Source organism: Corythoichthys intestinalis, chromosome 17 (assembly GCF_030265065.1).
Source record: "Corythoichthys intestinalis isolate RoL2023-P3 chromosome 17, ASM3026506v1, whole genome shotgun sequence".
Classification (NCBI taxonomy): domain Eukaryota; kingdom Metazoa; phylum Chordata; class Actinopteri; order Syngnathiformes; family Syngnathidae; genus Corythoichthys; species Corythoichthys intestinalis.
The window spans coordinates 41,148,245-41,175,668 of record NC_080411.1 but is presented as its reverse complement, the minus strand read 5'-3'; the positions used below and the strand labels follow the sequence as shown (position 1 = coordinate 41,175,668).

At 37.0% G+C, this 27,424-nt stretch overlaps 1 protein-coding gene across 4 annotated transcripts in view; it reads right to left on the bottom strand.

Annotated features, from left to right (window-relative positions):
- Positions 1 to 21,146, bottom strand: part of ehmt1b (euchromatic histone-lysine N-methyltransferase 1b) — a 65,657-nt gene extending 44,511 nt beyond the window's left edge. For 3 of the 4 annotated variants that reach the window (XM_057819331.1, XM_057819334.1, XM_057819333.1), the window contains exon 1: positions 20,823 to 21,018. In XM_057819331.1, the coding sequence (XP_057675314.1) occupies positions 20,823 to 20,996 (174 nt within the window). In that variant the 5' untranslated portion in view covers positions 20,997 to 21,018. Of the gene's footprint in view, positions 1 to 20,822; positions 21,019 to 21,062 lie in introns of those variants that run through there. The other variant, XM_057819335.1, reaches the window with a different exon arrangement.
- Between the last annotated feature and the right edge of the window lie 6,278 nt (positions 21,147 to 27,424).

Below are 27,424 nucleotides of genomic sequence, written 5' to 3'. Positions count from 1 at the left end.
AATTGATTAACTCGAGTAATTTGATTAGAAAAAACATTCAAATAAAAGTATGCTGCTTCGAGTATTCGTTTAATTAAAGTGGCGTTGCAATGGTTTGTTTTGAAAGTGTTATTTAGTTTTATTGACTTGGGTGGATACACTGCCCTCAGTGAATATAACTCATTTCACATTGCTGAATCCAGTTGATTTCTGTTAAGACCAACATAAGCGAAGTTTTTGTTTGAGCTAATGTTTTTTAATGCATTCATAATTTTGTTTATAGGTATATTTAGCCGTTTTTTGTGGGAATATGTGTTTGAACCAATTGTTAAGAGCATTATTTTTAAAAAAAAAATTAAATTAAAAAAAAGGTTAGCATTTTATAGCATTTAAGCTCGCAGACTTTTGCTATGTAAATTAGCCAATTGTTTAGATCCTCATTTATTTATTTTTCATTCCATTTGAGGCTCAGCTCATGTATTTTATTTTTTTATGCTCCTTATCCGATGACTCGATTATTCAAATTAACTACTTCATCAATTAATCGACTACTAAAATAATCGATAGCTGCAGCCCGAGACTATCATGCGCATTAATGAATGCTTATGACAGATGTCATTAAGAGTCATCCGGCAAATTATTTCACTAACTCCATTTATGTTCAGCTCAGATCGTTTACATCCATTCAAACGTGAGATAATTTGCCGGATGACACAAAATGACATCTGTCATAAGCATTAATTAATGATCATAGCAATGTCATGTCATGATTAAGATGGTCTTATGACATTCTTAAGGCGCCACTGTCAAATAAAGTGTTTACAAATACCATAACTAGCAGTCAATGAAAGAACTGGAACAGTAATTGAAGAAATAATTAGCAAAGAACATACATTTTGCTATTTACATTTGTAGTGCTGTAATGCATGCTAGGAGGCACGTTGGACTACAACAGTGTTGACAGCGGGTCGCAGCAGAGGTTGTCTGTCTCTTCCAAGGGAAGGGAGAGATTACATTGAGCAATGATGGCCAAATGAAGCTTTGCAGCCAATTGATTCAAAGCTTCATGGTAGTTCATTTGGTTTTATGACAGTCTTATGATGCCACTGTCAAATAAAGTGTTACCGGTTAACATTGTTTAGTTTAAATATCCCATAATACAGTCATGACAGCTGCGGCTTATAGTCCATTGCGGCTTATCTGTGGAGAAATGCTGTTTTTGTGTCAAATTTGGAGGATGGCAGCTTATAGTCAGGTGTGCCTAATAGTCCTGAAATTTACAGTATTTAAGATTGTACAGTTAAGTCAGGAAGCTATTATTTTTGAAAGAAATAGTCATCCATTTTGTCTTCATTACATACAACATGTCTAAAACAACTTCAAGTTAAATTGTGAAGGTAATTGAAACATTTATCAGATGAATCGAACAATCGTTTAAATAATCGTCCGACTAATCGATTATAAAATAATCGTTAGTTGCAGCCATATAACATGTACATACTATATATCTTCAGTAATATATGTTGACCCTATCTTAAATAATTCAATAAACTCCAACTTGAACATTAAATATCTGTTCTTTGTAGTGTTTTCAATTGAAGATAGCTTCGAAAGGGTCTGAACTTACTTGACACATAAACTTTATTTGAAATGGTGTTGTTTTAAGCTGGAAGGCAGTAAAGTAATCATCTGAATTTGAAAGCAAATAAAAACAATACAAATACAATATAAATCCTATATTACATCGAGGACTATTCCGCTATACCTGCTTGTACAATTTATTAAGCTACCATGACAGGCAGAGAAGACCAATATCGAACATGAACAGCAATACACAAACAGCATTATTTGCCAATCTACCCCAGTGCTTGCTTTGGCATTTTATGAATATACAGTACAGTACAGGTATCGTAAGGCTAGTAAACTATTTGGCAAATATTTCTATGCATACAATAAATATAAAATCTATGCAACCCTTTTTTAATGAACATACCTTTTGGAAATATAGCCAAAATGTTCCAACTAGGTTTCATCGGATCATAACCCATTATTCCTCATTAGTGTGGAAGATTTTGCTATGCTCTACCTACTAAGAGGAATGATGAATAATTGTGGTGTATTTTGTCTCTTAAAAAAAAACTTGCCATTTTTCCAATATAACATACTCTCAATATGACGTTCAGTTCAATTTCGTACACAACTTTCATGGAATTTCTTTTCAAATTTACAGGACCAAACTAACTGGTATGCAGCGGTGGGAAGTAACTGGAGCTGTCCCGACTAGTCGACGTTGTCGACGTCATCGATGACGTAAATGCGTCGACGGGCAAAACATACAGTCGATGGATAATGACGGGTTAAAAAAATTACATGCAGATAAAGTTTAGAATGGCGGGCGCTCGCGATGCAAGCAATTGCTACCTGCACCCCCAAGGAGGCCGCTGTTATTATCAATGTGACCGGCATTGTCAGATTGAGCGGAGAGAAAGAAAGTGGGCGAGCGAGAGAGAGGGAGGGAACGAGATCCGTGAGAGTTGGAAAAGTGCGTGGGAAGCGCGGAGTTAAGTGGCTGCATCTATCACGTTTTTGTTTTGGTCAATAAAAGTATCCATAAAAAGCCATCTGACGCCTCTCAGTGTTTTTATGCACGCCGCCGCCTTGCTGAGGAGGAAATCGGACGAACTGACAAAAATGAATCAAGTGAATCGCCAGTTCACTCCTCACTGCAGTGAGCAGTTGAAAACACCGCCAATTACCAAGAAGGGCAGAATTGGTAACACGGTGAAAGCGGCATAAAGCCAAAAAAGCGGACCAGACTAGCCAGAACCTGAAATTATTTCAAGGAAAATATGGAGGGTGCCACCACTGTGTGTACTCTTTTTGCTAAACTGAGCTCGCACACCACGGTAGCACGTCGGCTATGAACGAACACTTGACGCGCCGTCACCCAGGTGTATTTCGGAAGACAACAGGAAACAACAAGCTAGCGGATTGTAAATCCATACAACTTTCTAACGATTTTTTTTAGGGCTGTCAAAATTATCGCGTTAACGCGCGTTAATTAATTTTTTTAATTAATCACGTTAAAATATTTGACGCAATTAACGCACTAGGCCCGCTCAGACAGATTTAAATGTCAGTACAGTGAAAGGCCAACTTGTTAATTGTGTTTTATGGAGTTTTTCCGCCCTCTGCTGGCGCTTGGGTGTGACTTGCATATGTTATCTGGCGTAATGTCGCCATCTGCTGGCGATTCAGTGCAGCTGATTATTTGGGTTTCGGCGCGCTTTTCTGACGTGATTATATGTCGACGCGAACTCACACTAATAGACAGTAGGCCTGAACGATATATCGTTTAAACATCGCCATCGCGATGTGCGCATGTGCAATAGTCCCATCGCAAGGACGTGCGATAGTTTTTTAATTTCATTTTTTTTAATCCACAAACGTTTGTTTTGAGGAAGGAGAGGGGAAAAAAAGCGCACAGTTTCTCTTTCTCTCCAGCAAGTCATCGGCTCCTCCCCCTCCCCCTGCAACAGCGGAGTGGAGGGAGGAGGGGCCGAACAGCAGAGCGGAGGGAGGAGGGCCCGTTCTCAAAGTGAAAGCAAGCAATCAACACGTTGGAGGAGCAAGGAAGACTGTATCCAAAAGGAGTTTTGGAAGTATTTTGGCAAGAACAAGACTATAAGGGACAAAAAACAGCCCTGTCGACAGTGCCTCGCCATGGTTGCCTCAACAAGAAGTAATCTGTCAAACATGAGGGACCATTTAAAACGCAGGTATCTATGCATTCCTGCTACGAGCTCCCCATCAGAGGCTTTTTAGCACAGGTGGGAACATTGTTAAATGCCAACGTTCTTGTCTCAAGCCTGCTATAGTGGATAAACTAATAGTCTTGGCCAAAAACCTATGAGACCCAGTTGAGAATTGCTGAGCAAGGAAGGTGGACGATATGCAGACAAATACATAACACAGCTGAAGGAATGTCTTTTCTTCTTTTAATGTGACAGCTATCAGGAAGGCAGGAAATTTGGGAGTTAAAATGGTTCTGTTATTCATCACAGTTATTTGCAGTTATTCAGTTCAATTATTTACAAGTTCAATTGAGTTTGTTTCTTTTATATTTAAATTTATTGTAAACCGTATTTTTCAAATAACTATATATAGTGCAGCTGCACATAAAGTTTTGATACTTAATATTTTTGTTGAAATATTTTTACAACTTTGTTGCCGTTTTGCAGTTTTATATTGTTATATTTTGTGTAAACAACTCAGGGGACTAATGCACTTGCACTTTTATTAGTCAGATTTAATATTTAAGTTCAAATATGTTGACAACTTTGTTGTTTAACTGAGGTTTTTATGTATTGTTATAGTTTGTGAACTCTTTTGTCATATTTAATATTTTTGTTCAAATATGTTGACAACTTTGTTGTTTTACTGAGGTTTTTATTTATTGTTATAGTTTGTGAACAACTCTTTTATTTGTCATATTTAATATTTTTGTTCAAATATGTTGACAACTTTGTTGTTATTTTACAGAAGTTTTTATTTATTGTTATATTTTGTCAAAAACTTAGGGGACTAATGCACCTGCTCTTTTATTTATCATTTAATGTATTTGCTGCTGTTGAAGTGTAAAATATTGTATTCAATAAATGATCTATTTTGTGCAGACATGACTTCCTGGATACCATCATACAGAAATCTTCATCATTCACAAATTAAACGGTATTATATGAATACACTGTGGTCACGGTGTGTTATGTAAAGTATTTCCAAACAGCTATTCAAGTCATTTAGTGAAAATTTCTTTAAAAAAGATAGATCTTTTTTTTTTTTAATATCGCAATATAATATCGCAATATATTGCAAACCTAAAAAAAATCGCAACAATAGTTTTTTCCAATATCGTTCAGGCCTAATAGACAGTGCTATTCAGACCAGCTAACGTCCGCATCCAGTATTCAGTGGCAGTTCTCATAGCCCCATCACACTGTTTGTGTCTAATACATGCATCGCTTGTGAGTTATATTCCTCCTTTGTTTATATTCATGAGTATTAGATAGTTATTGATGATGTGTATTTGAATTTGTTCACATATATGGTGAAATGCAGTTACATTTAGAGCTGAAACGAGTACTCGAGCAACTCGAGTAACTCGAGTTTAAAAACTGATCCGAGTAATTTTATTCACCTCGAGTAATCGTTTATTTTGACAGCTCTAAGCATCACGTTTTGCTCGGACCACTTTTAATGCGGGACAACGCGCTGTCACGTGCGGAGAGGAAGAAGGGGGAAAAAAAAAAACTTACTGCAGCCGACAGCCGCCACAAACGACGCCGACGTTGCTAAATACTAGCCCGCACGATGCTACGTTGGTACAGGTAGCGTCTCATGCGTCTCATAGAGATCACATGTATGTTGAACTAGATGCTAAATGACAGACTCGGCCGCGTCTGGGCAGCTTTAGTGAACAGCCGCCATCTTAAAGCAGTACAGCGCTAAGCGCTAATAAAGAGCGCTAAGCGCTAATAAATAAGATTAATGTTACTGTTCTGAAGTAACGTTAGCCCTGCGGAGGGCTAGGTTTCTATTAATTATGACCACTGTCGGTGCTTGGCTAACGTGTCTTACATACAGGCTTTAACATAACATAACATAGCATTGTGGAGTGATGAGGGTGTAAAAAAAAACTTAATCATGCTAACTATCAATTTTAGCTCAGTAGTCATTGCTGGATAAAACACCAAGTAGCACTGGTGCTAATGTGCTCCAATACAGCCTGTATCACACATTTATTTTGAACACTGCAAAAACTCAAAATCCTATCAGGACTTGCAGTTTAGACTAACTTAAAACTTAACTAGAACTTAAAAATGGCTTGACACAAAGAGAAATTCAATTGAAAGACGTGGGAAAAAATCCAAACTTTTAAGTGATGTGTGTTATCAAGCATAACGGCATTTTTAGGTAAGATATATATAATTTTTTTTGTAATAAGATCTAAAGTTTTTTGAGTGAAAGCAGTGAATTAGTCTTTTTTTTTTCTTCTTTTTTTTTGTAGTTCTAGTTCCATCTGAGATGCAATTGTTGGCTGTTTTCAACAATATACATCGAAAATAAAGACATTGATTGACTGAAAATGGTTCAAAATTAGATGAAATGTCTTGTTTTCTCATGTATATTTATAATTGCTCTTCACCTAAAAATATATTTGTTTTATCCGATTACTCGATTAATCGATAGAATTTTCAGTCGATTACTCGATTACTAAAATATTCGATAGCTGCAGCCCTAGTTACATTGTTAGATGCTTGTGAGCTAATTGGCTAGTGCTACTGCTCAAATGGACACGTGTGTGTACATTTTATGTTATTTTGTGATTTATGCAAGTTATTGACACATTGCCTTGTTATTTTCAGTTTTACAAAAATACAAGAAACGTGCTCCTGTCAAAAAGAGATTACTTCAGTAAAGCCCATGCAACTTTGCCACACCGTCTGATTTCTTTTTGGAACTTATGTTCGCTATCTGTCAATTTGTGTACTCACACACATTGAGGACAGAATAGGGCTACTAGTTTATTTTTTGATTGAAAATTTTACAAATTTTATTAAAACGAAAACATTAAGAGGCGTTTTAATATAACATTTCTATAACTTGTACTAATATTCATCTTTTAAGAACTACAAGTCTTTCTATCCATGGATCACTTTAACAGAATGTTAATAATGTTAATGCCATCTTGTTGATTTATTGTTATAATAAACAAATACAGTCCTTATGTACCGTATGTTGAATGCATATATCCATCTTGTCTTATCTTTCCATTCCAACAATAATTTACAGAAAAATATGGCATATTTTATAGATGGTTTGAATTGCGATTAATTGCGATTAATTACGATTAATTAATTTTTAAGCTGTAATTAACTCGATTAAAAATTTTAATCGTTTGACAGCCCTAATTTTTTTTTTAAATTGAAGTTGCCTTTATGTGCGTCATATCAACGTGCATTTTTATTTAATAAATCATGGAAGGTCCCACTTGGGGGGAAAAAATTATCCTGTATATACATAAAAATAAAAATATATATGGAAACACAGCACTGGCCTGCTTACTGTAATCCATGACTGCACTAATGTTAGTTACTTTATATTATAAAGTCTTATTGTATTATTGTGTAAATACATAGTATAGTAGTATACTATAAAATTAATACTATATATTTAATTTTTGTTACTTTGACTATGTGTGCCTTTCATTCAAAATAATTGTGGTAATATTTCAGTGTGCCCTCTGCTTTATCTATTTTTAGGTTAAAACAAACAAAAGTTGAACAGTTTTCCCCTCCCCAAAAAATGCGGAATGCACACCAGAAAGAGCATCCGAACTCACACAAAGTATTCTGAAAATGATTGTCCGGGACATTGCAATTCATTTTAACATTTAGAACAATATAGACAATGACATACCGCAAAAAGAGTAAGAATTGTTTTGACTCCTGTTAAAAAGGTGAAGTCACAGTGTTTCCGTTTACATTTTTTTGCACCAGTTATCAGCAGCATTTGACCTCATTGTTTGTGATTTATTATTGATATGGGACAGCCCTAGAAGTAACGCGTTCCATTTACTCACATTTACTTGAGTAAGTTTTTGACAAAAATGTACTTTTGAGAGTACTTTTTAGTTTTACTTGAGTATATTTGTAAAGGCGAAACGCTACTCTTACTCTGCGTTACACACGAGTCGTTACATTTTTCCTCTTTAATCTTAATATTAGATATGACCTTATTTTTGCCAGAGATGCCGACAGTGGCCCTACCAGTTTCACCAATGAGATGTCGCAACAACAATCACATGACTTCATTATAACAATCAGACGTACCAACGCAGGTTTGCAGTTGGAAGTCATATGATCACGCTAGCCTGTTCAATCACGTGGCATTTTTAAAGTGCTGTAAAAATTAAAACAATTCGACATTAAGCCAAGATTACGCGAAAGCACAGATTTGTTTGAACCCTTCTCCTAGTTTTTATTTGGCAGTGAATTGATTTGACACCATTAGACTTGTTTTCAATTCATGGTGGGAAATATTTTTTCTAATGTAATGTAATGTTTCATTTTCTGTAGTTCCACTAACATTATTTAGTTTATTTTTTTGCCCTAATATGGTCTTCTAATAGGTTATAGTATAGTATAATAATAGCAGTTCATAAAGATTACGTTGTGCTGAGAGTAAAAAAAATAACATTGTTTAAAAAAATATCACACTACTGTAAGCAGTTACAAGTCACAAAGTTACTCATTAATTGCATATTCTTGTTCCCGGATAGTTTTTTTTTACTTGAACTTGAGTACATTTTTTGGATGACTACTCCTACTTGAGTAATATTATTTTGACGTAACACTACTCTTACTTGAGTAAAATTTTTGGCTACTCTAACCACCTCTGCTGGTAGGTCATACAATTCGGTACACATTCAACGGTACAGCCCTTATTTACCCTTCAGATGCTGCATTAAGTCGAAAGAATTGTCGCGTTTGTATGATACAGTGTATCACAAAAGTGAGTACACCCCTCGCATTTTTGTAGATATTTATATCTTTTCATGGGACAACACTGACAAAAGGAAACTTTGACACAATGAAAAGTAGTCTGTGGGCAGCTTATATAATGGAGTTCATTTATTTTCCCCTCAAAATAACTCAAAATATACAGTGCCCTCCATAATTATTGGCACCCCTGAAAAAGATGTGTTTTTTTAGCTTCATCTTTTTCAGGGGTGCCAATAATTATGGAGGGCACTGTAGCAATTAATATCTAAACCCCTGGCAACAAAAGTGAGCACACCCCATAGTGAAAGTTGTCAGCATTAACATACAACATGTCAACTGTCAATATTTTGTGTGGCCACCACTATTGTCCAGAACTGCCTTTACTCTCCTGGGCATGGAGTTGACCAGAGCTTCACAGGTTGCCATTGGAATGCTCTTACACTCCTCCATGATGACGTTGGGGAGCTGCCGGATATTTGAGACTTTGCGCACCTCCACCTTCCGCTTGAGGATCCCCCAAAGATGTTGTATTGGGTTCAAGTCTGGACACATGCTTGGCTACTGGCCAGTCAATCAACTTTCCCCTCAGCCTCTTCAGTAAAGCAGCGGTCATCTTGGAGGTGTTTTTGGGGTCATTGTCATGCTGGAACACTGCCCTGTGACCCAGTTTCTGGAGGGAGGGCATCATGTTCTGCTGCAGTACTTCACAGTACATGTTGGAGTTCATGTTTCCCTCAATGGAATGTAACTCTCCAACACCTGCAGCACTCATGCAGCCCCATACCATGACATTCCCACCACCATGCTTGACTGTAGGCATGACACTTATCTTTGTACTCCTCACCTGGTCGCCGCCACACATGCTTGACACCATCGGAGCCAAACAAATTAATCGTCTCATCAGACCATAGGACATGGTTCCAGTAATCAATGTGCTTTGTTGACATGTCTTCAGCAAACTGTTTGCGGGCTTTCTTGTGTACCGTCTTCAGAAGAGGCTTCCTCCTGGGGTGACAGCCATGCACACCAATTGATGTAGAGTGCGGCGTATGGTCTGAGCACTAACAGGCTGACCCCCCCACACACACCTCTTCAATCTCTGCAGCAATGCTGACAGCACTCCTGCGACCATCTTTCAAAGAAAGCATTTGGATGTGACGCTCAGCACGTGCGCTCAGCTTCTTTGGACGACCAACCTGAGGCCTATTCTGAGTGGACCCTGCTCTTTTAAAACGCTGGATGATCATAGCCACTGTGCTGCAGCTCAGTTTCAGGGTGTTGGCAATCTTCTTGTAACCTTGGCCATCTTCATGTAGCGCAACAATACGTCTTTTAAGATAATCAGTTTTTTGTCATGTGGTGCTATGTTAGAACTTTCAGTGACCAGTATGAAAGAGTGTTTGAGCTGCACTGCACATTTGAACACACCTGCTCCCTATGCACACCTGGACCTAGAAACACTAACGAGTCACATGACATTTTGGAGGGAAATTGACAAGCAGTACTCAATTTGGACATTCAGGGATATAGTTTCTAAAGGGTGTACTCACTTTTGTTGCCAGGGGTTTAGATATGAATGGCTATATTTTGAGTTATTTTGAGGAGAAAATAAATGAACTCTATTATATAAGCTGCACACAGACTACTTTTCATTGTTTCAAAGTTTCAACTTGTCAGTGTTGTTCCATGAAAAGATATTCTTAAATATATGCAGAAATGCGAGGGGTGTACTCACTTTTGGGAAACACTGAATATACTACGGATAGACCAATTATCAAATGGCCAGATTATTGAAGTCAGTATACATCTCGCCTAATGCAATCTTCTGATATGCTTGCAAGCATGACCAGTTGTTTTTCATTGAAACTGCTGATAGTTAGTTTTGCCTCAGATAATCATATAACTGCCAACAATAATCATGGACTTTTAACTGCCAACCAGCAAGGCTCATGACCTACTTTGCATGATAAATTAATCACCAAACAGACACACCTCCTTTTAAGTACAGTATATAAGCAACGCCGAGCTCTCTGTTCGGCGTGCATTTTATCTACACAGCTTTGTTCTGTCATTGAATGCACCCAGAAATTTCTGAAATTAAAACTGCGCAGTAATGATCTCTTGCCTCCAGTCAGTCTTTTACTTTGCAATCCAGTCTAGCCGTCTCATCTGAATTGAAAATGAACATGCGGAGGACCTGACAGACCGCCTCCAACATTATCAACGCCGATATTTAGAAATTTGGCATATATCAGTATAGGCCTTTTTTTTCCGACCGGGCGATATAAAAAAATCCATTTAAAACTGGTTTATTTCGGCTCAGTTGCAGCCGCGCCTCTCTCTCCTGCGTGCTGTCCAATGCACTAGTATTCACCCCGTCCTCTGATTGGTTAAATGGTAATTGTAAATGGAGTTACACTAGTTTGGCGCCTTTCCACCTTTGTAAGGCCCTCAAAGCGATTCATACTATATCATCATATACCTACTGGTGACGCAGCACCAGGAGCAACATGGGGTTTAGCATCTTGCTCAAGGATACTTAGACAAGGTCATCAGGGCAGAGAATTAGACTCACAATCGGACTACTCTACCACCAGTGTTTTCGCCAACGATGACGATAACGAAAACATTTAATGAAGGAACACTTTTTTCATGACGACGACAAGACGATAAGCTGTCGTGTTTTCAGAGACTAAGGGGCAGTTTACATGGCGACTTTGCAACACCAAGACGCAATGACTGTGTTGCGGAATGGCCTCGCCATCATATGGTATCGGCAAAAATGGAAGGCGAAGACGCAAACTGTTGAACCCGCGCTCCAAAGTGAAAGGATTCGATGGCAGGGGCTTGAGGGGGCTTTCTCCGCATCCATATCAATGGAAAGCTCCAGCGCCGATTACATCAGCAGTCACACGTCACATTGGTTGTGTGCAGCGGTGCTACTAAACATTAAAAAAAACAAAAAAAATTGCGGAACGTCGGCTCTAATTTACCGTTTTTATGTTTTTATTTTAAATATGTGGAATGTTTCAATTTTTGTGCCTTTTAGAGCAAAAGAAAAATGCCATTGCTTGGAGTGGGCGCATATGTTGTCTTCCGGGCTGAGGAGGTTGTTGGGGTCAAAGTGCATCATTGTCTGTCGCCTTGTAAATCTGCACTGCCCCCTAGGGCCTGGCATGAACACTACATCGTTTTCACACGGAACTGCAACATTGTTTGAATGGAGACAGAACCATAGAAATGCAAATTTGAAATTTTTCGTATTCTCGGAGAGTCACCATGTAAACGGCCCCAAAATATAACGAAAGGAATGCCAGTGTCCAACTGACGACACGAAAATGCGACAAAATGCACAATAGTTTCCGTCACATGTTCACAATATGTGACATTTTACGTGTAGTTAGTCTGCATCGTAGCAGTGTCTGTTTGTGTCACTCATGAGATGTGTTGCGTCCCTCCCTGACTCACCAGTGTGTCGTCTCCAGTTTCCATGCAGGCTTGCACACACAGTAAGAATTGTTGTCTTATCTTGGCCATAGAGTACCGTATCATCAATGTTGCTTTAGCCATTGAGGTCTGTGCTGAGTGATCATCACTAGGGCTGTCCCAAACGACTAATTTTCTCCCGATTAGTCAGCCGACTATTTTTACGATTAGTCGACTAATCTAATAATTAAAAAAAAAAATTTTTGTTTTGTTTTTGTTTTCTAATTTAGCAATGAAATTTTTGTTGACGCTTATCAATTCACAAAAAACATATTGGAACACCTAAATTATTTATTAAAGTACAAATAAACACGTAAATAACAATAATAAATCACAAATAAACAATGAGTTCAAATGCTGATAGAATTAACTAGTGTATCATCCCGATTGAAAAGATGGTCTCTTAAACTGATGGTTTACAACTTTTATTCCATCCTTGATGTAATCACACTGTAAAAGCTATGGTGCACACAAATAAAACAACACAATTAGAAATTAACGAAAACTTTTCACCTTTTTCCTTTTAAACCTTATTTATATATCAATGAATTGCCTATATGAATTGCCTTTACCTTAATTTATTACCTTATCATTGACAATCTCTCCCTTAAGTGCAATCACTGTATATATTGTATATATTTATGACCTTTTAACCTTATATAATTTTCTATACCATAAAATAAACCATAACATGAAATAAACCTTTCAGTTAGCATTAAGAACAATACTAATAGCACTTATACGCCCATTGTCAATGAAACATTATTATTTAGTAAGGCGACAGCACCCTCTGGTGTACAAAAAATAAAAAATAAAAAAAAAATTTACAAACTGGGTTACGGCGCTTGATGTGTTTATTCACGGCCGACGTGCAGCCAAGCTTGGCATTGAAGAGACAGGACGGAAGAGTGTCCGCTCCTTTGTTTCTTTGAAATAAGTCAATGTTTTGGACACTCTGGTGCGCTTTTTTGGCTTTGTGCCGCTTTCCCCGCTTGCATACAGAGCATCCGACATTCTGAACTTTCCGCGCATATATTTTTTTAACCCTTCATTAACCGTCGACGGGATGTTGTGCTCGTCGACGGATTTACGTCATCGATGACGTCGACTATGTCGACTAGTCGGGACAGCTCTAATCATCACACACGAAATGTAACTCGCAGCGTTTGTGTTAGAATTAGGCTAATGCTAACAGCGAGCATCCTCTTAAACTCTCAGACAACTTTTTTATTTTACTTACAGTTCATGGCGTTCAGGTGGGTACAGTTCATTGAAAATAATGTATTGTTTTTCCTGCTGAGTGTGCATTACCATCATGAAGTTGGCGTTGTCCTTGTAGATGTTACAGTATGTGCTCGTCTGCTAATGTTCATTCGAAATAGTTGGAAACTTATATTTCTTTATTTTTGGGGTCAAATTTTTTTTTTTTTCAAAGACAAAAACAATTAATTAAACGTTAACAAAAACTAGACGAAGACAAACACATTTTGAGATCACTATAATCAGTGTTGTTAATTTTACTTTAAAAAAGTAATTAATTACAGTTACAAATTACTTCTCCCAAAAAGTAATTGCGTTAGTAACTCAGTTACCTGAATTTAAGAGTAATTAGTTACTTGGCAAAGTAACTAGTGATAATTTTTAGAGCTGAAACGAATACTCGAGCAACTCGAGTAACTCGAGTTTAAAAACTGATCCGAGTAATTTTATTCACCTCGAGTAATCGTTTATTTTGACAGCTCTAAGCATCACGTTTCGCTCGGACTACTTTTAATGCGGGACAACGCGCTGACGTCACGTGCGTAGAGGAAGAAGCAATAAGAAAATATAAAACAACATTTCCGCAGCCGACAGCCGCTCCAAACTACGCCGACGTTGCTAAAAACTAGCCCGCGTGATGTTAAGTTGGTAGCAGGTAGCATCTGAGGAGTCTCATAGAGATCACATGTATGTTGAACTAGATGTAATATGATAGACTCGACCGCGTCTGGGCAGCGTTAATAAACAGCGGCCATCTTCAAGCAGTAGAGCGCTAAGCGCTAATAAAGAGCGCTAAGCGCTAAAAATAAGATTAACGTTACTGTCTGATTCACTAGCTCACGTAACCTTAGCCCTGCGGAGGGCTAGGTTTCTATTAATTATGACCACTTTCGATGCGTGGCTAACGTGTCTTACATACAGGCTTTAACATAACATAGCTTTGTGGAGTGATAAGGGTGTAAAATAAAAACTCAATAATGCTAACTATCAATTTTAGCTTAGTATTCATTGCTGGATAAAACACCAAGTAGCACTGGTCCCTAATGTGCTCCAATACAGCCTGCATCATACATTTATCTTGAACACTGCAAAAACACAAAATCCTATCAGGACTTACAGTTTAGAGTAGCGTAAAACTTAACTAGAACTTAAAAATGGCTTGACACAAATAGAAATTCAATTGAAACAGGTGGGAAAAAATCCTAACTTTTAAGTGATGTGTGTTATCAAGCGTAATGGCATTTTTAGGTATAAATATATATATATTTTAATAAGATCTAAAGGTTTTTTGAGTGAAAGCAGTGAATTTGTCTTTTTTTAAATTCTAGTTACATCTGAGATGCAATTGTTGGCTGTTTTCAACAATATACATCAAAAATAAAGACATTGATTGACTGAAAATGGTTCAAGATTAGATGAAATGTCTTTTCTCATGTATATTTATAATTGCTCTTCACCTAAAAATATATTTGTTTTATCCGATTACTCGATTAATCGATAGAATTTTCAGTCGATTACTCGATTACTAAAATATTCGATAGCTGCAGCCCTAATAATTTTCATGTTTTATTTTTTTTCTTCCTCAAAAAAAAGGTCACACAATGTGAAGTTTAGAGGGTTTTTGGGACAATTGGCCCTAGCCCAATTCTTTACCCTCCACTTAACTAGACACAAAGGTATTGCGATAACTAGATAGTAACCTTTGCTATGTGTGGAAGTCATTTAAAGTTGTGAATCAACCGTTAAAGTTGTTAAAATTGCTCCCGCTATTGCATTAGTTCCCTTCTGTCTACTTTCAACATGTGTAAGTTTTAAAACTGTTTCATAATTTAAAGATATATTTAAGTCAAGATTTTGCCGATTTAGGACCATTTTAGATAAAAAATAAAATAAAATAAAAAAGTAGGTTCGCTAGGAAGGATCTCTACAACAGAGCCGTCCTGAGAGTTCTACTGCTTTAAGATGGCCGCTGTTTACTAACGCATGTAATCCTTAAAACATGTTGCCAATGCAGCCATGTCTATCATTTGCATCTAGTTCTATAATATGTGATATCTACCGTATCATGTGGGCGTAGTTTGTAGGGTACAGTCAGGTATTATTGGAGCCACCTAGCATCGCGTATGCAACGGCGTCTTCCCCACTCCTGCTGTGCTCTCTCGTCTCCGTGAGTCCGTCTCTCTGACTTTTTTTATTCAACCAACTTAGTAACGCATAGTAACGCACGCCTTTCCCGCCTCACTAACGGTAACGGCGTTGCCAAGATGAGAAAAGTAATTAATTAGATTACTCACTACTGAAAAAAATAACGCCGTTAGTAACGCGTTATTAACAACACTGACTATAATATGACTAAGACTCCTAAGTATTATCGTCCAAAAGACAAAAAGACAAAAATCGAAAGGGCTGCCAAAAACAATACTGTCTACCACTGAACCACGCCCACGCCTATAATTAGCTATTATTTTCCATTTGTGTGATTCAATAAACATGCTTTAGGCATTTCAATGAAGTTCAGTGTTTGCATTAGCATTATTCAATTTTTTTACGCCAATTTTTACACTTTTACTGCAAATGAATATCGGCTCCAAAAAACGGTTATCGTCCCCTATAACTAATAATAATCGGTATCGGTCCATAAAAACCCATATCAGTCTATCTCTAATATGTACCGTATTTTCCGCATTATACGGCGCACCTAAAAGCCTTAAATTTTCTATAAAGTTGACAGTGCGCCTTATAATCCGGTACGCCTTATATATGAATCAATATTGAGCCGCAACAGTTTTTTTTTTGACAGATTTATACAAATTTGCAAACAAAAACGGGCTTATAAAATTGCACCATTATAATAAGAAAATCACAAATAACACTCTCCATCATAATATACAAAATCTTACTTGCTTGCCATGTTTGTATTCATTCACGCACACACACAAAGCCGCCGACTCCATTTTCCCCTGAAGAAGAAGTACTGCGCGGTGCATGCTGGGATATATGAAACGGCGTTTCATTTCCATTTGTGTGTTTGTGTAAAGACCCTGAAATGGCTCCTATTAAGAGATACGCTTATAAATGTTGTACTACATGTTTTACCTTGCTTTTGTGTTGCTGTTTTGTTGACATTCCCTGTAGCGCAGCACCGTCTAATGGATGCATAAAATAACCCCAGCCTCTACTGTAGCGTTTATTCTATGCGCCTTATAATGCGGTGCGGAAAAAGTTTTAAAAACTATGTCATTCATTGAAGGTGCGCCTTATAATCCGGTGCGTCTTATAGTGCAGAAAATACGGTACACTTTTTTTCACTCCAATGTTAAGAGAAAAGAACACAGTTGTTCTTGTTGTCTTGCTTTGTTTAATATTACACTACACTTGCTTACAATTAGGGGTGTGACAAAATATCGAAATGGTGATATATCGTGATATTTTGTATCCCAAAAGGTTATCGATATGCTCCTGTCAAGAATCGAGATATCGTTTTAAAAAGGTGTCAATGTTTTTAAAAAAAAAAAAAAAAAAAAAAAAAAAAAAGGAACCATCAAGTTGCTACCAAAATCTTCCACCGTAATAGTGTCTCAGTTAACTCTAAGGCTGCCATTGACGGTGCTCAACGCCCAATCCATTTAGACTGGGAACATTGGTTCATTCGAAACCAGAGCATTCACAGTCATTCGGTCCGATTTTTGGGGCATTTACAGGTCACTTGCGGTTCATTTTAGGGCATTTACACGTCATTTCCTGTTGAGTTTGAGTCACTGCCTATTCATTTGGGTGATTCCCAGGTCACGTCCTGTTCTGTAACTCAAAATAAACAGGAAGTGACCCATAAAATACTAGAGGTGTGCAAAATTTCCGATTCTTAGATTATTCGCAATTCGGCCGTGGAAGATTCGAGAACGATTCACAAACATCCAAATTCCGATTATTGAAATATGCCAAGTAAAGAGGAAGTACAACACACTCAGCGCGCCGCGCGTTCTTCGGTACGCAATGAGGAAGAACGGAGCGAGAGTAGCTAAACATCATGCTTCTCATTATCCGGCCCCTCGGGTAATGCCAATGCTCAACTCACGGCTCTAGCTCAACTCATGCCACGAGATAAAAAAACACAACAACATACCTGACTGCTGCCGAAAAGCTGCTACAAGTACATCCACATAATGTTATGGTAGATATCATTTATATAGGACTAGATGCATTATAGATTCGGTAGCGTTGCAGCACATCTACAAAAAGCTAGATGCTGGCGTTAGTAAACGGCCGCCATCTCAAAGCAGTACACTTCCCTGCAAGGCTGTTGTAGCGAACCTTCCAAGCAAACCTAATTACCTTTTTATCTAAAATACTCCTAAATCAGTAAAATATTGACTTGAATCTATCTTTAAAATAGTTTTAAAACTTTCACATGCCGAAAGTAGACAAAAGGGAAATTATGGAATAACAGGAGCAATTTTAACAACTTTAACGGTTGATTGACAACATTAAATTAATTGAATGTAGTTTAAAGCTGCTGATACAGAATGGGGACTGGAATTTTTTATTTACTGTTATTTTTGTATATTTGTTTACTGCTATATGTTAACTTGATACTGAAATAGTAGTTTGGTTTAGCCTGAGAGTATTTTTGAACTATTTTGGAACTAATGTACAAAACATTTAAAAAAAAAAAAAAAAAAAAAAAAAAAGGAGGGGGTGCATCAATAATCGTTTTATAATCGAATCGGAGCCTCTGAATCGTAATCGAATCATTAGGTGCCCAAAGATTCCCAGCTCTATAAATTACCCTAAAATCAACAGGAAGTAACTGAAAATCAACAGATAAATGATCTTAAATGGCCCAAAATTACCTCATTGCCTGGCATTGGCTGTCAATGACGGCCATAGACATTCAATCCATTTGAAGTGGGAGTTCAAGTGGGAACTTCAAATAGATTGGACGTCTACTAGTGCTAAACTCATTCCAATTGACAGCAGAAACTTGTTTTTCTGTTTATTAGTTGTTTGTAGAAAATCCTAGAATTATTTCCTGACCAATGTATCGATAATCGTGGTATCGGCAAATCGTCAGATCATAGTTATCATGAGCTTTGTGTCGCAAATCGCATCGTATCTTGAGGTACCAAGAGGTTCCCACTCCTACTTACAATTCACTAACTAAATAAGATGGTATGATGGATGGGATTGAAATTTAAAAGATACAAAAAATGCTCCCTTTTGCATAGGGCAAGAGGTTTATGGAGGTAGATTTGTGTCTTTATTATTCAATTAAAAAAAAAGTCACTTCAATCAAAATATTTATTTTCAATCAAAGAAAAAGTCACTTCAATCAAAAAAAATGTGTTTGAATGCAAAAATAAATATGAAACTCAAAAAAATTTATTTGGAACCTATTTTTCTTTGAATTTTTTTCTTTATTTAAGTCAAGTTTTTTTGATTGAAACAACTTTTTTGATTGACGTAATGTAGTTTAGGGTTTGGACCACATTTTGGCTAGGACATTTGTGTCTTTATTATTCAATCAAAAAATAAGTTGCTTCAGACAAAAAAATATATATTTTCAAAAGAAAAATCACTTCAATCAAAAATTTTAAAAAATTCAATCGTAGAAAAAAAGTTTTTGAATGTGAAAAATTATTTGAGACTCAGAAATTCGCATTTGAACACTTCATTTTTCATTGAAACTGTTTACTTTGATTGAAGCAATCCTTTTTGTGTTTGAGCTATATTATGGGTAGGACATTTGTGTCTAAATCATTCAATTCCAATAAAAGTTGCTTCAATCAAAAAACTTTTTAATCAAAGAAAAAAAATCACTTGCTCTGCTCGAGTCCAAGCAGAGATCCCGATGTCACACCGCCGTACCGGTGCCCTATTTTCGTTAATGATTCAATCGAAAAAAAGTGCCTTCAAAACTTTTTCCACTTCAAAAAAAAGTGCATCCAAAACTTTTTCCAATTAAAAAAAAAAAAAAAAGTTTAAAAATTTTTGCTTTTCAAAAAAGTGACACTTCAATAAAAATATATATATATTTCAAATAAAAAAATATTTTCAAAAGAAAAATTATTTTTGCAAGTGATTTTTTTTCTTTGATTAAAAAGTTTTTTGATTGAAGCAACTTTTATTGGGATTAAATGATTTAGACACAAATGTCCTACCCATAATACGGCTCTAACACAAAAAGGATTGCTTCAATCAAAGAAAACAGTTTCAATGAAAAATGAAGTGTTCAAATGCGAATTTCTGAGTCTCAAATAATTTTTCACATTAGAAAACACTTTCTACGATTGATTTTTTTTTTTAATTTGATTGATTTTTCTTTTGAAAATATTTTTGTTTGTTTGTTTGAAGCAACTTATTTTTTGATTGAATAATAAAGACACAAATGTCCTAGCGTGGACCAATGTGGTCCAAACCCTAAACTACATTACGTCAATCAAAAAAGTTGTTTCAATCAAAAAAAAAAAAAAAAACTTGACTTGAATAAAAAAATAAATCAAAGAAAAATAGGTTCCAACTACATTTTTTTGAGTTTCAAATTTATTTTTGCATTCAAACACATTTTTTTTTTGATTGAAGTGACTTTTTCTTTGATTGAAAAGAAATATTTTGTTTGAAGCAACTTTTTTTTTTGATAGAATAATAAAGATACAAATCTCCCTCCATAGAGGTTTACATCAGTCGAAAAATTACCATCTACTAGTATGTGTTGCAGGAAACAAAAGCCACCAGACGAAGCCCACACCTTCACCTTCATCCAATCGATCATCACAGTGTAAATTAGCGACCCCTGCTGTACTACACCATAGCATCCCAAGGCCCAAAGAAAATTATACATACACGAACATCAATGAGTATAAATGTGCTTATAAAGGATTCCTCACATTGTGAGATTGCTTTTTTTCAGATAACGTGTTGCCAGAATGAGAGTATGTTGTTGTAGCAGAGTTAAATTATCTGGCGGGTCTCGGGAAAGCTAGAAGGCATTCCAGTAAACAACATTCCAAGCAAAGTCCGACAGTGCAGGAGAATACCGTACTTAAGGATGAACAAATAAAGTGATAATTTTAATGGAACGGAGCTTTTGAGCCATACCCTTACAGTATGTTTACAATGTAACCTGCTCAGCCAACCCTTGTCTTCACTGTTTATGAAGCTAGCATAGTGCTGTATACGCTACATAGAATAACACAGGCGAACAATAGTTAGTTCTTCCAAATATTAAAGCGTAATTACAGTTCAAGTAGGTTAACAGAGGATGCTAGCCCATAAATAAAACATTTTAACGTCGCTTTGCTGGTATTTGTGCACAGTCTGCTAACTAGCAAAAAGCTAAAGTGCAGAATGCAATTAGCCGCCACAGACCGGCAAAATTAAATACAGTCAAAACGAAAACGACGTTGGCTCGAGGGGTGAGTACCAATCCAGTTTTGGTTTATTTTGAAAGATTAACACTGACAGGGGTAAGATATTGCCATATACATGGACCATGTATGAAAGAGACAGTGTGCTTAGCATAAAACGCGCCCTCACACAGCATTCAGATTCCGGGGCGCAGCATCTTCCTACACGTTCAGCTGCCCTCCGGTAAGCACAAAAGCAGGAGAAGAGAGGCTGGCAGCGGGAAATGAACAACAACCCGACGCCTACACTGAGACAATTATCCAGCTTTGCCAAGGAACCTTCGCTAGTCGTGGAGTAATGCATTTTTGAAAACAGAAAAAGGAGCGAAAAGTAGAACAAGCTTGCAGAAGATAAGGTTCACTCACTCACCTCGGTCTCTACCGAAGCCATGGTGCCTGGACCTAAACTCCGCCCATGTGAGATGACGTCACGTATATTCCCTCTTCTCCAGGAGATACATCACACCTGAGTGTCTGCGTGTCTCGATCTATTTATTAGCTTTATTTATTTTTTATAGTCGAGGTCCTCAGGCAAAGAAAAAAAACACCTTTTTTCATTGATTTAATCAGACATGGACAATTATTTTCAACAGGGCCAACATGGGAAAAAAAACTTGTGATTGAGGGCCATACCAACAATAACTTATGTGTTTGTAGTATACATCTTTCATTGTTATACAAAAAAATCTTTGATAACCTGCTAATTACCCAGGCACAAAATGTTCATTCTCATTTACTTTCAAAAATACGGTAAATTGTGATGAAGTGCTGTATTTTAGGCAAGCCCGTCGACGGAGGGTTGGGGGCAAGCGGGTACGTTGTCCCGGGCCTCAGGACCATAGGGGGCCCCTGAATGACCCTTAATTTATTTTACTTTACATTCACATATTTCTTTTTTATTCACATCATTGTCTGATTAAATATTATGTTGTAGTCTATACAGTGTATCACAAAAGTGAGTACACCCCTCGCATTTCTGCAGATATTTAAGTATATCTTTTCATGGGACAACACTGACAAAATGACACTTTGACACAATGAAAAGTAGTCTGTGTCCAGCTTATATAATAGAGTTAATTTATTTTCCCTTCATAATAACTCAAAATATAGCCATTAATATCCAACTAAACTAGGGCTGTCAAACGATTAAAATGTTTAATCGAGTTCATCCCAGCTTAAAAATTAATTAAGTGTAATTAATCACAATTCAAACCATCGCTAAAATATGCCATATTTTTCTGTAAATTATTGTTGGAATGGAAAGATAAGACACAAGACGTATATAGACATTCAACATACTGTGCACAAGTACTGTATTTGTTTATTATAACAATAAATCCATAAGATGGCATTAACATTATTAACATTCTTTCTGTTAAAGTGATCCCTGGATAGAAAGACTTGTAGTTCTTAAAAGATAAATGTTAGTACAAGTTATACTAATTTTTATATTAAAACCAAACTCAATGTTTTCGTTTTAATAATATTTCTAGAATTTTCAATCAAAAAATAAACTAGTAGCTCGCCATTGTTGAGGTGGGACGTCACATGGGCTCCCTGCCGTTCTTCCACAGTGTCTTTCACTACGTAAGATAGTGATTGAAATACACCACAAGGTGTCAATGGCAAGTTTTAAATTAACTTAGAAATCAAGCCAAATAGTGTGTTTTGTTCCTCGACTGACACCGTAGTTCCCCGTTTACTAGTCCATCCATTGTAATTCACGTCATTTCAGTGCTGGCTTCACAACGTGCGAGACCTCTGATAGTTTTTATATTGTGACTAAATATTGCCATCCATTGTAATTGTTGAACTAAACAAAATGTTTGAATAGAGTTTGACCAAAGTCCGAGTAGGTTTTATTTGTATTTTGCATAGCTATTTTGATTGGGAATGGCAGTTCTCTTTGCACTGTTGTTTAACTGTGTGAGAATAGGGCCTCATTTATACAGTTTGAAGCGCTTTTCTTTTTGTGAACATTTTTTTTTTTTTTTGGAGAGATATTATTTTTGTTGTGCTTTCACTAAATGATACTTATGTTTGTTGTGAAGGAGTTGCCAAAGCTTATGCCAATAAACGGCGCGGTTCAGTGTCCATTCGCCTTTTGTAATATTCTCAGATAGAATTATCCGAGGCACCCTCAAGTGAGTGAGTTAGAGTTACGGCTTGCCAAGAGCCGTTAGCTGTGTTAATGTTGAAGCTGAATGTGCTAATAAAGAAAGTGCCAGCACGTCGCGTGTCGTATACCTTTATTAAGAAAAAGCACAAAACAAGACACCTAAATGTCCAAATTGAGTACTGCTTGTCATTTTCCCTCCAAAATGTAATGTGACTCATTACAGGAGTGCTGTCAGCATTGCTGCAGAGATTGAAGAGGTGCGGGGTCACCTGTTCATGTTTAGACCATATGCCGCACTCTACATCAAACTGGTGTGCATGGCTGTCACCCCAGGAGGAAGCCTCTTCTGAAGACGGTACACAAGAAAGCCCGCAAACAGGTTGCTGGAGACATGTCAACTAAGCACATGAATTACTGGAACCATGTCCTATCGTGTGATGAGACGGGCGGGCTTTCTTGCGAGGGATGTACTCACTTTTGTGATAAACTGTACATAAAAACTACTTTAAAATTGTACTTAAAAACTTACATATTTTTAAATATTAATATTGTTAAACATATTAAATATTTCAAATATATATATCCCCCCGTCTTAGCAGAGAATGGTTTGACCCGCTCTGGCGCACTCAAGTGCTACAGATTTTGTTGTCTTTGCCAGTGACTGTAGCTGGAAGAGCGAGCCTTCAGTAAGATGAAAAAAATAAATAAAAAACTACCTACGCTCCCCCATATCACAGGGCAGGCTTAACAACCTACCAAACTGCACTTTATGGTAAGTTGCAGTGCTCTCAACTGTGCACCGTAGTGTGGAGTGGACGGGAGGACGGCTCGTTTGTCGTCTGTTCGTCCGGGTCTTCCTTCAGGAAGGTGGTAATGTGCATAAAAATGCAGAGACACGTCGGATGGCTTTTTGCTGGAACTTTTATTAACAATGGAGGACTCACAGCCACTCAACTCAGCGCTACAGCGCAAAACCATCACTGTTTGAGGGCTTGATAACCCCAGAGATGTAGAGGGGCAGGCACAGGATGTTTAGTTATACTGTTTTGTTGCTTCACAAGCAGGCATAGCACTCTCAGTTGTATTGTATTGTAGCCTACATGGGACAATAGATGGAAATTGTTTGTTTATATTGTGTCACATCACATTACGGTCTGTTAAGTTTAACGGTCCATCTCAAATAATTTTAAAATTTACTCTGTCATTGCTTGCAAAGCATTAAAGTACTGCATATGTTGTCGTGACAAGCCGGTGGCATGGGTTGGGTGGGGGGCCCTATAATGGTCTCTTGTCCCCGGGCCCCCACAAATCTGTTGACAGCCCTCCTGATTTTAGGGTTGGCTATATCCATCGTTGGGTTAAGGCAGTACTTCTCAAATGGTGGGGCGCGCCCCCCCAGGGGGGCGCAGAGCGATGCCAGGGGGGGCGCGAGTGACCTCGGGGAACATGCTTTTTTTTTATTTTATTTTATTTTTTTTGCCGTACTAGAATAAAGTGTACTTGCACATCCACTCCGTGGGTGGCAGTGGCGCTCTCATTTTCAAAGTGCGTGCAGTATTTTTGAAGTAAGCAAGAGCACACGGAAGAGACTCATGCAGAGCTGGACTCACGCAGCGACCCACTGTCTTCTTCGGTTCTCACGTGTCCGGCCGAGAAGTGCCGTTTTCGGCTTGGGATCGTCACGACCACCGCCCTCACCTACGGTTCTCCCTCGGCCGCCGAGAATGCGCTTTTTACGGGCCGTTTGCCTTTGACTTTTAATATAGTGGGAAATGAGGAAAGACCACTGTTTACTGAGTCTAAAAATGATTATAGCGGAGAAGCCAAATCAGTTAAGACGCCACTTAAAGACATTAGACCTCAATCTCATTGATAAGCCGCTTGATTGTTTTTCAGCGAAAATGTGCCGAATATTGCCAATTGTCACAATCGTCCCGCTTTGTCAGTGTTATATCAGTAAACCAGTGAGCACTGTGGTGAATCAGCGAAAATAAAAACTTTCCTTCTGTCCAAAGACTTTCCCCCCCCCCTTCTATTCAGTTTTTTTTTTTTTTTCGGTCAAATTTTTTGGCATGTTGTCCTGAAGAGTAAATGTTTCTAATCAATTTGAATTTGTTATTATTTACTGATTTTATTACATTTTATTTTTCAGTATCAAATGGTCAAAAATGTACCTTGAGTGTATTTTTACAGTTTGGATGTGACTTTTTTTTTTTAACTTCAGGCAAATTGATGCGCGTTAAGTCTTTTCTGTTACAAGCAACACATTGTTAAAAAAGTTATACTTTATTATAAGTTGATCTATGTTACTTTTTTTCTTTAATAGAAAAAAAGAACACAATGTTAGGCTGAGGCGTACTTATAATAGTAATATAGACGAATGATACCATTTACAGTGGCGGCAGAGAGTTGGGGGGGGGCGCGAAACATTTACGTCTTCCTTGGGGGGGCGTAACAGAAAATAATTGAGAAGCACTGGGTTAAGGCATGTGCGGGTATGAAATTCTGACGGTATGATAACCTTAAGCCAAACTATCACGGTTTCACAGTATAACGGTATTGCTATTACAGCACTAAAATGTGTAGCTTTGCGATATCTACATTTAAGAAATAAATAGAAATACTTTTTTCCATTGAACAGTATTTTTATTTTTCAAAACATATTAGCAAATTGGAAGATAAGTATAATGTTGAGTTAAAATTAATTTTAAAAAATGAAAAAAAATAAATAAATATTCTAAATTAAATTAAAACTAATGCAGTCCTTAAGGTGAGCCTAAACCCACAACTCAGCATTATTACCATCTGAACAAAAATAATTGAATTATTTTCCATAAAAAGCACGTGTGTATGACTCGTATCATGTTTACATTATACATGCACTCTCTTTCTCAGTACAGACAGTTGCCAGAGAGAAAAAAAAAAACACGTTTTACCACCGCTGGACATACTAAACACGCTGGAGTTAACTTTCGTAGCTGATGCGAAACGTTCATGACCTACAAGGGCATAGGTTTGGATAGGGACGGTTGGGCCTTAACACTACCTTTTCAGGATGCTTAAATTGTCCCCACCAACTTTAAAGCAACCTTGTATGCATGATATAATGAGTTCAGGTATATAGGCCAATTAGATTGTCTTCCCATATTTTGCAAGGATAAAACTGACCATACCATTATTAAGTGAACTATTTTCATCATGTTTAAACTTACATTTACTCCTTTTCACTTGCTGAATATGACGGTCCATTTTTCCCCCTCAAACGCACATTTCATTGGCTGATGACAAGACCCGCCCCGACACTCACGCACGATCACACTCACACAGCCCCAACAGAAGTACGCACATGTCAAAAAACATGCCGCCTCCCCCACCCCCTTCGAAGAGGAGGGATATTAGAAGGTGTTTTTTTTCGGCCAGCAGCATCCACTGTAAGTATTTTAAAAAGACGCCAATGTTGTGGAGGTGGGGCACACGCCACTAATTTTGCTACTTAAAGTCTGACCTGCATCAAAGTTAGCATAACATTAAACTGTCGGTTAAGCCGGTTAAAAAGAAGTGTCCTCCTGTATGTATTTTCTACTGTTAACGTTAATTAAAATTGAGAAATGCAGTGAACCGAGGTTTATCCCTTTCTACCCAATTTTCATTTTTATTTTATTTATGTGGTTTTAGAGCAGCCCAAAGGAGCTTTCATTTTTTTGTTGAGTTCGGCTGTGCTTGTGGACAAAAGCAGTAGTGTCTTATCTGAAGGAAGGCAGAATTTTTATTTATTTTTGTTTATCCGTGAGTAAGAGGTTTTTTGTGTTATCTCTAATGTACTGTATATTTTTGTATATTATATATATATATATATATATATATATATATATATATATATATATATATATATATATATACATATATATATATATACATATACATATATATATATATATATATATATATATATATATATATACATATACATATATATATATATATATATGTTATATTAATTTCTGAACAATGTTGAGTGGTCTTTAGACAAATGTTTATTTTTCACATTCCCGGATAGTTAAGAGATTATTAACAAGTTTGTATTTATTGTGTATTTGAATATAATTTGAATTATGTTCAAATATTGAAATATAAATTTGCTAATTAAATCCAGACATTTATTCTGGAAATTTTCAAACTTTTTTTTGTAGTTTTTGAAAACAAAGGTTTGAATACAACAGTGTATCACCTGAACCAATACATATGAAAGTTAGTATAAGTCAATACAGATGTATTTTGCATTGATTATTTAGCCTATCAATTAATTAGGTTTATATTCGCGAGAAATGTAGCTCTGACCCCAATTCGGCCGATCTGTTTGGTCTTATAATGTCCTGTCCCCAGCAAAACATTTTCATGCAGGTTATGCTGTTATATCGTCCCTACCAATGTTTCGACTAGTTGTTCTTAACCTGGGTTCGATTGAACCCCGGGGGTTCGATGAGTCAGTCTAAGGAGTTCGGTGAAGATTAAGACACGCAGGGCCCTATTTTTGGACACTGAAATCTAGGCAAAGTGGCGTTTCAGACCAGGGTTTAGATAGGTTTGTCCCCAATTTACAGGCTTTATTCCAA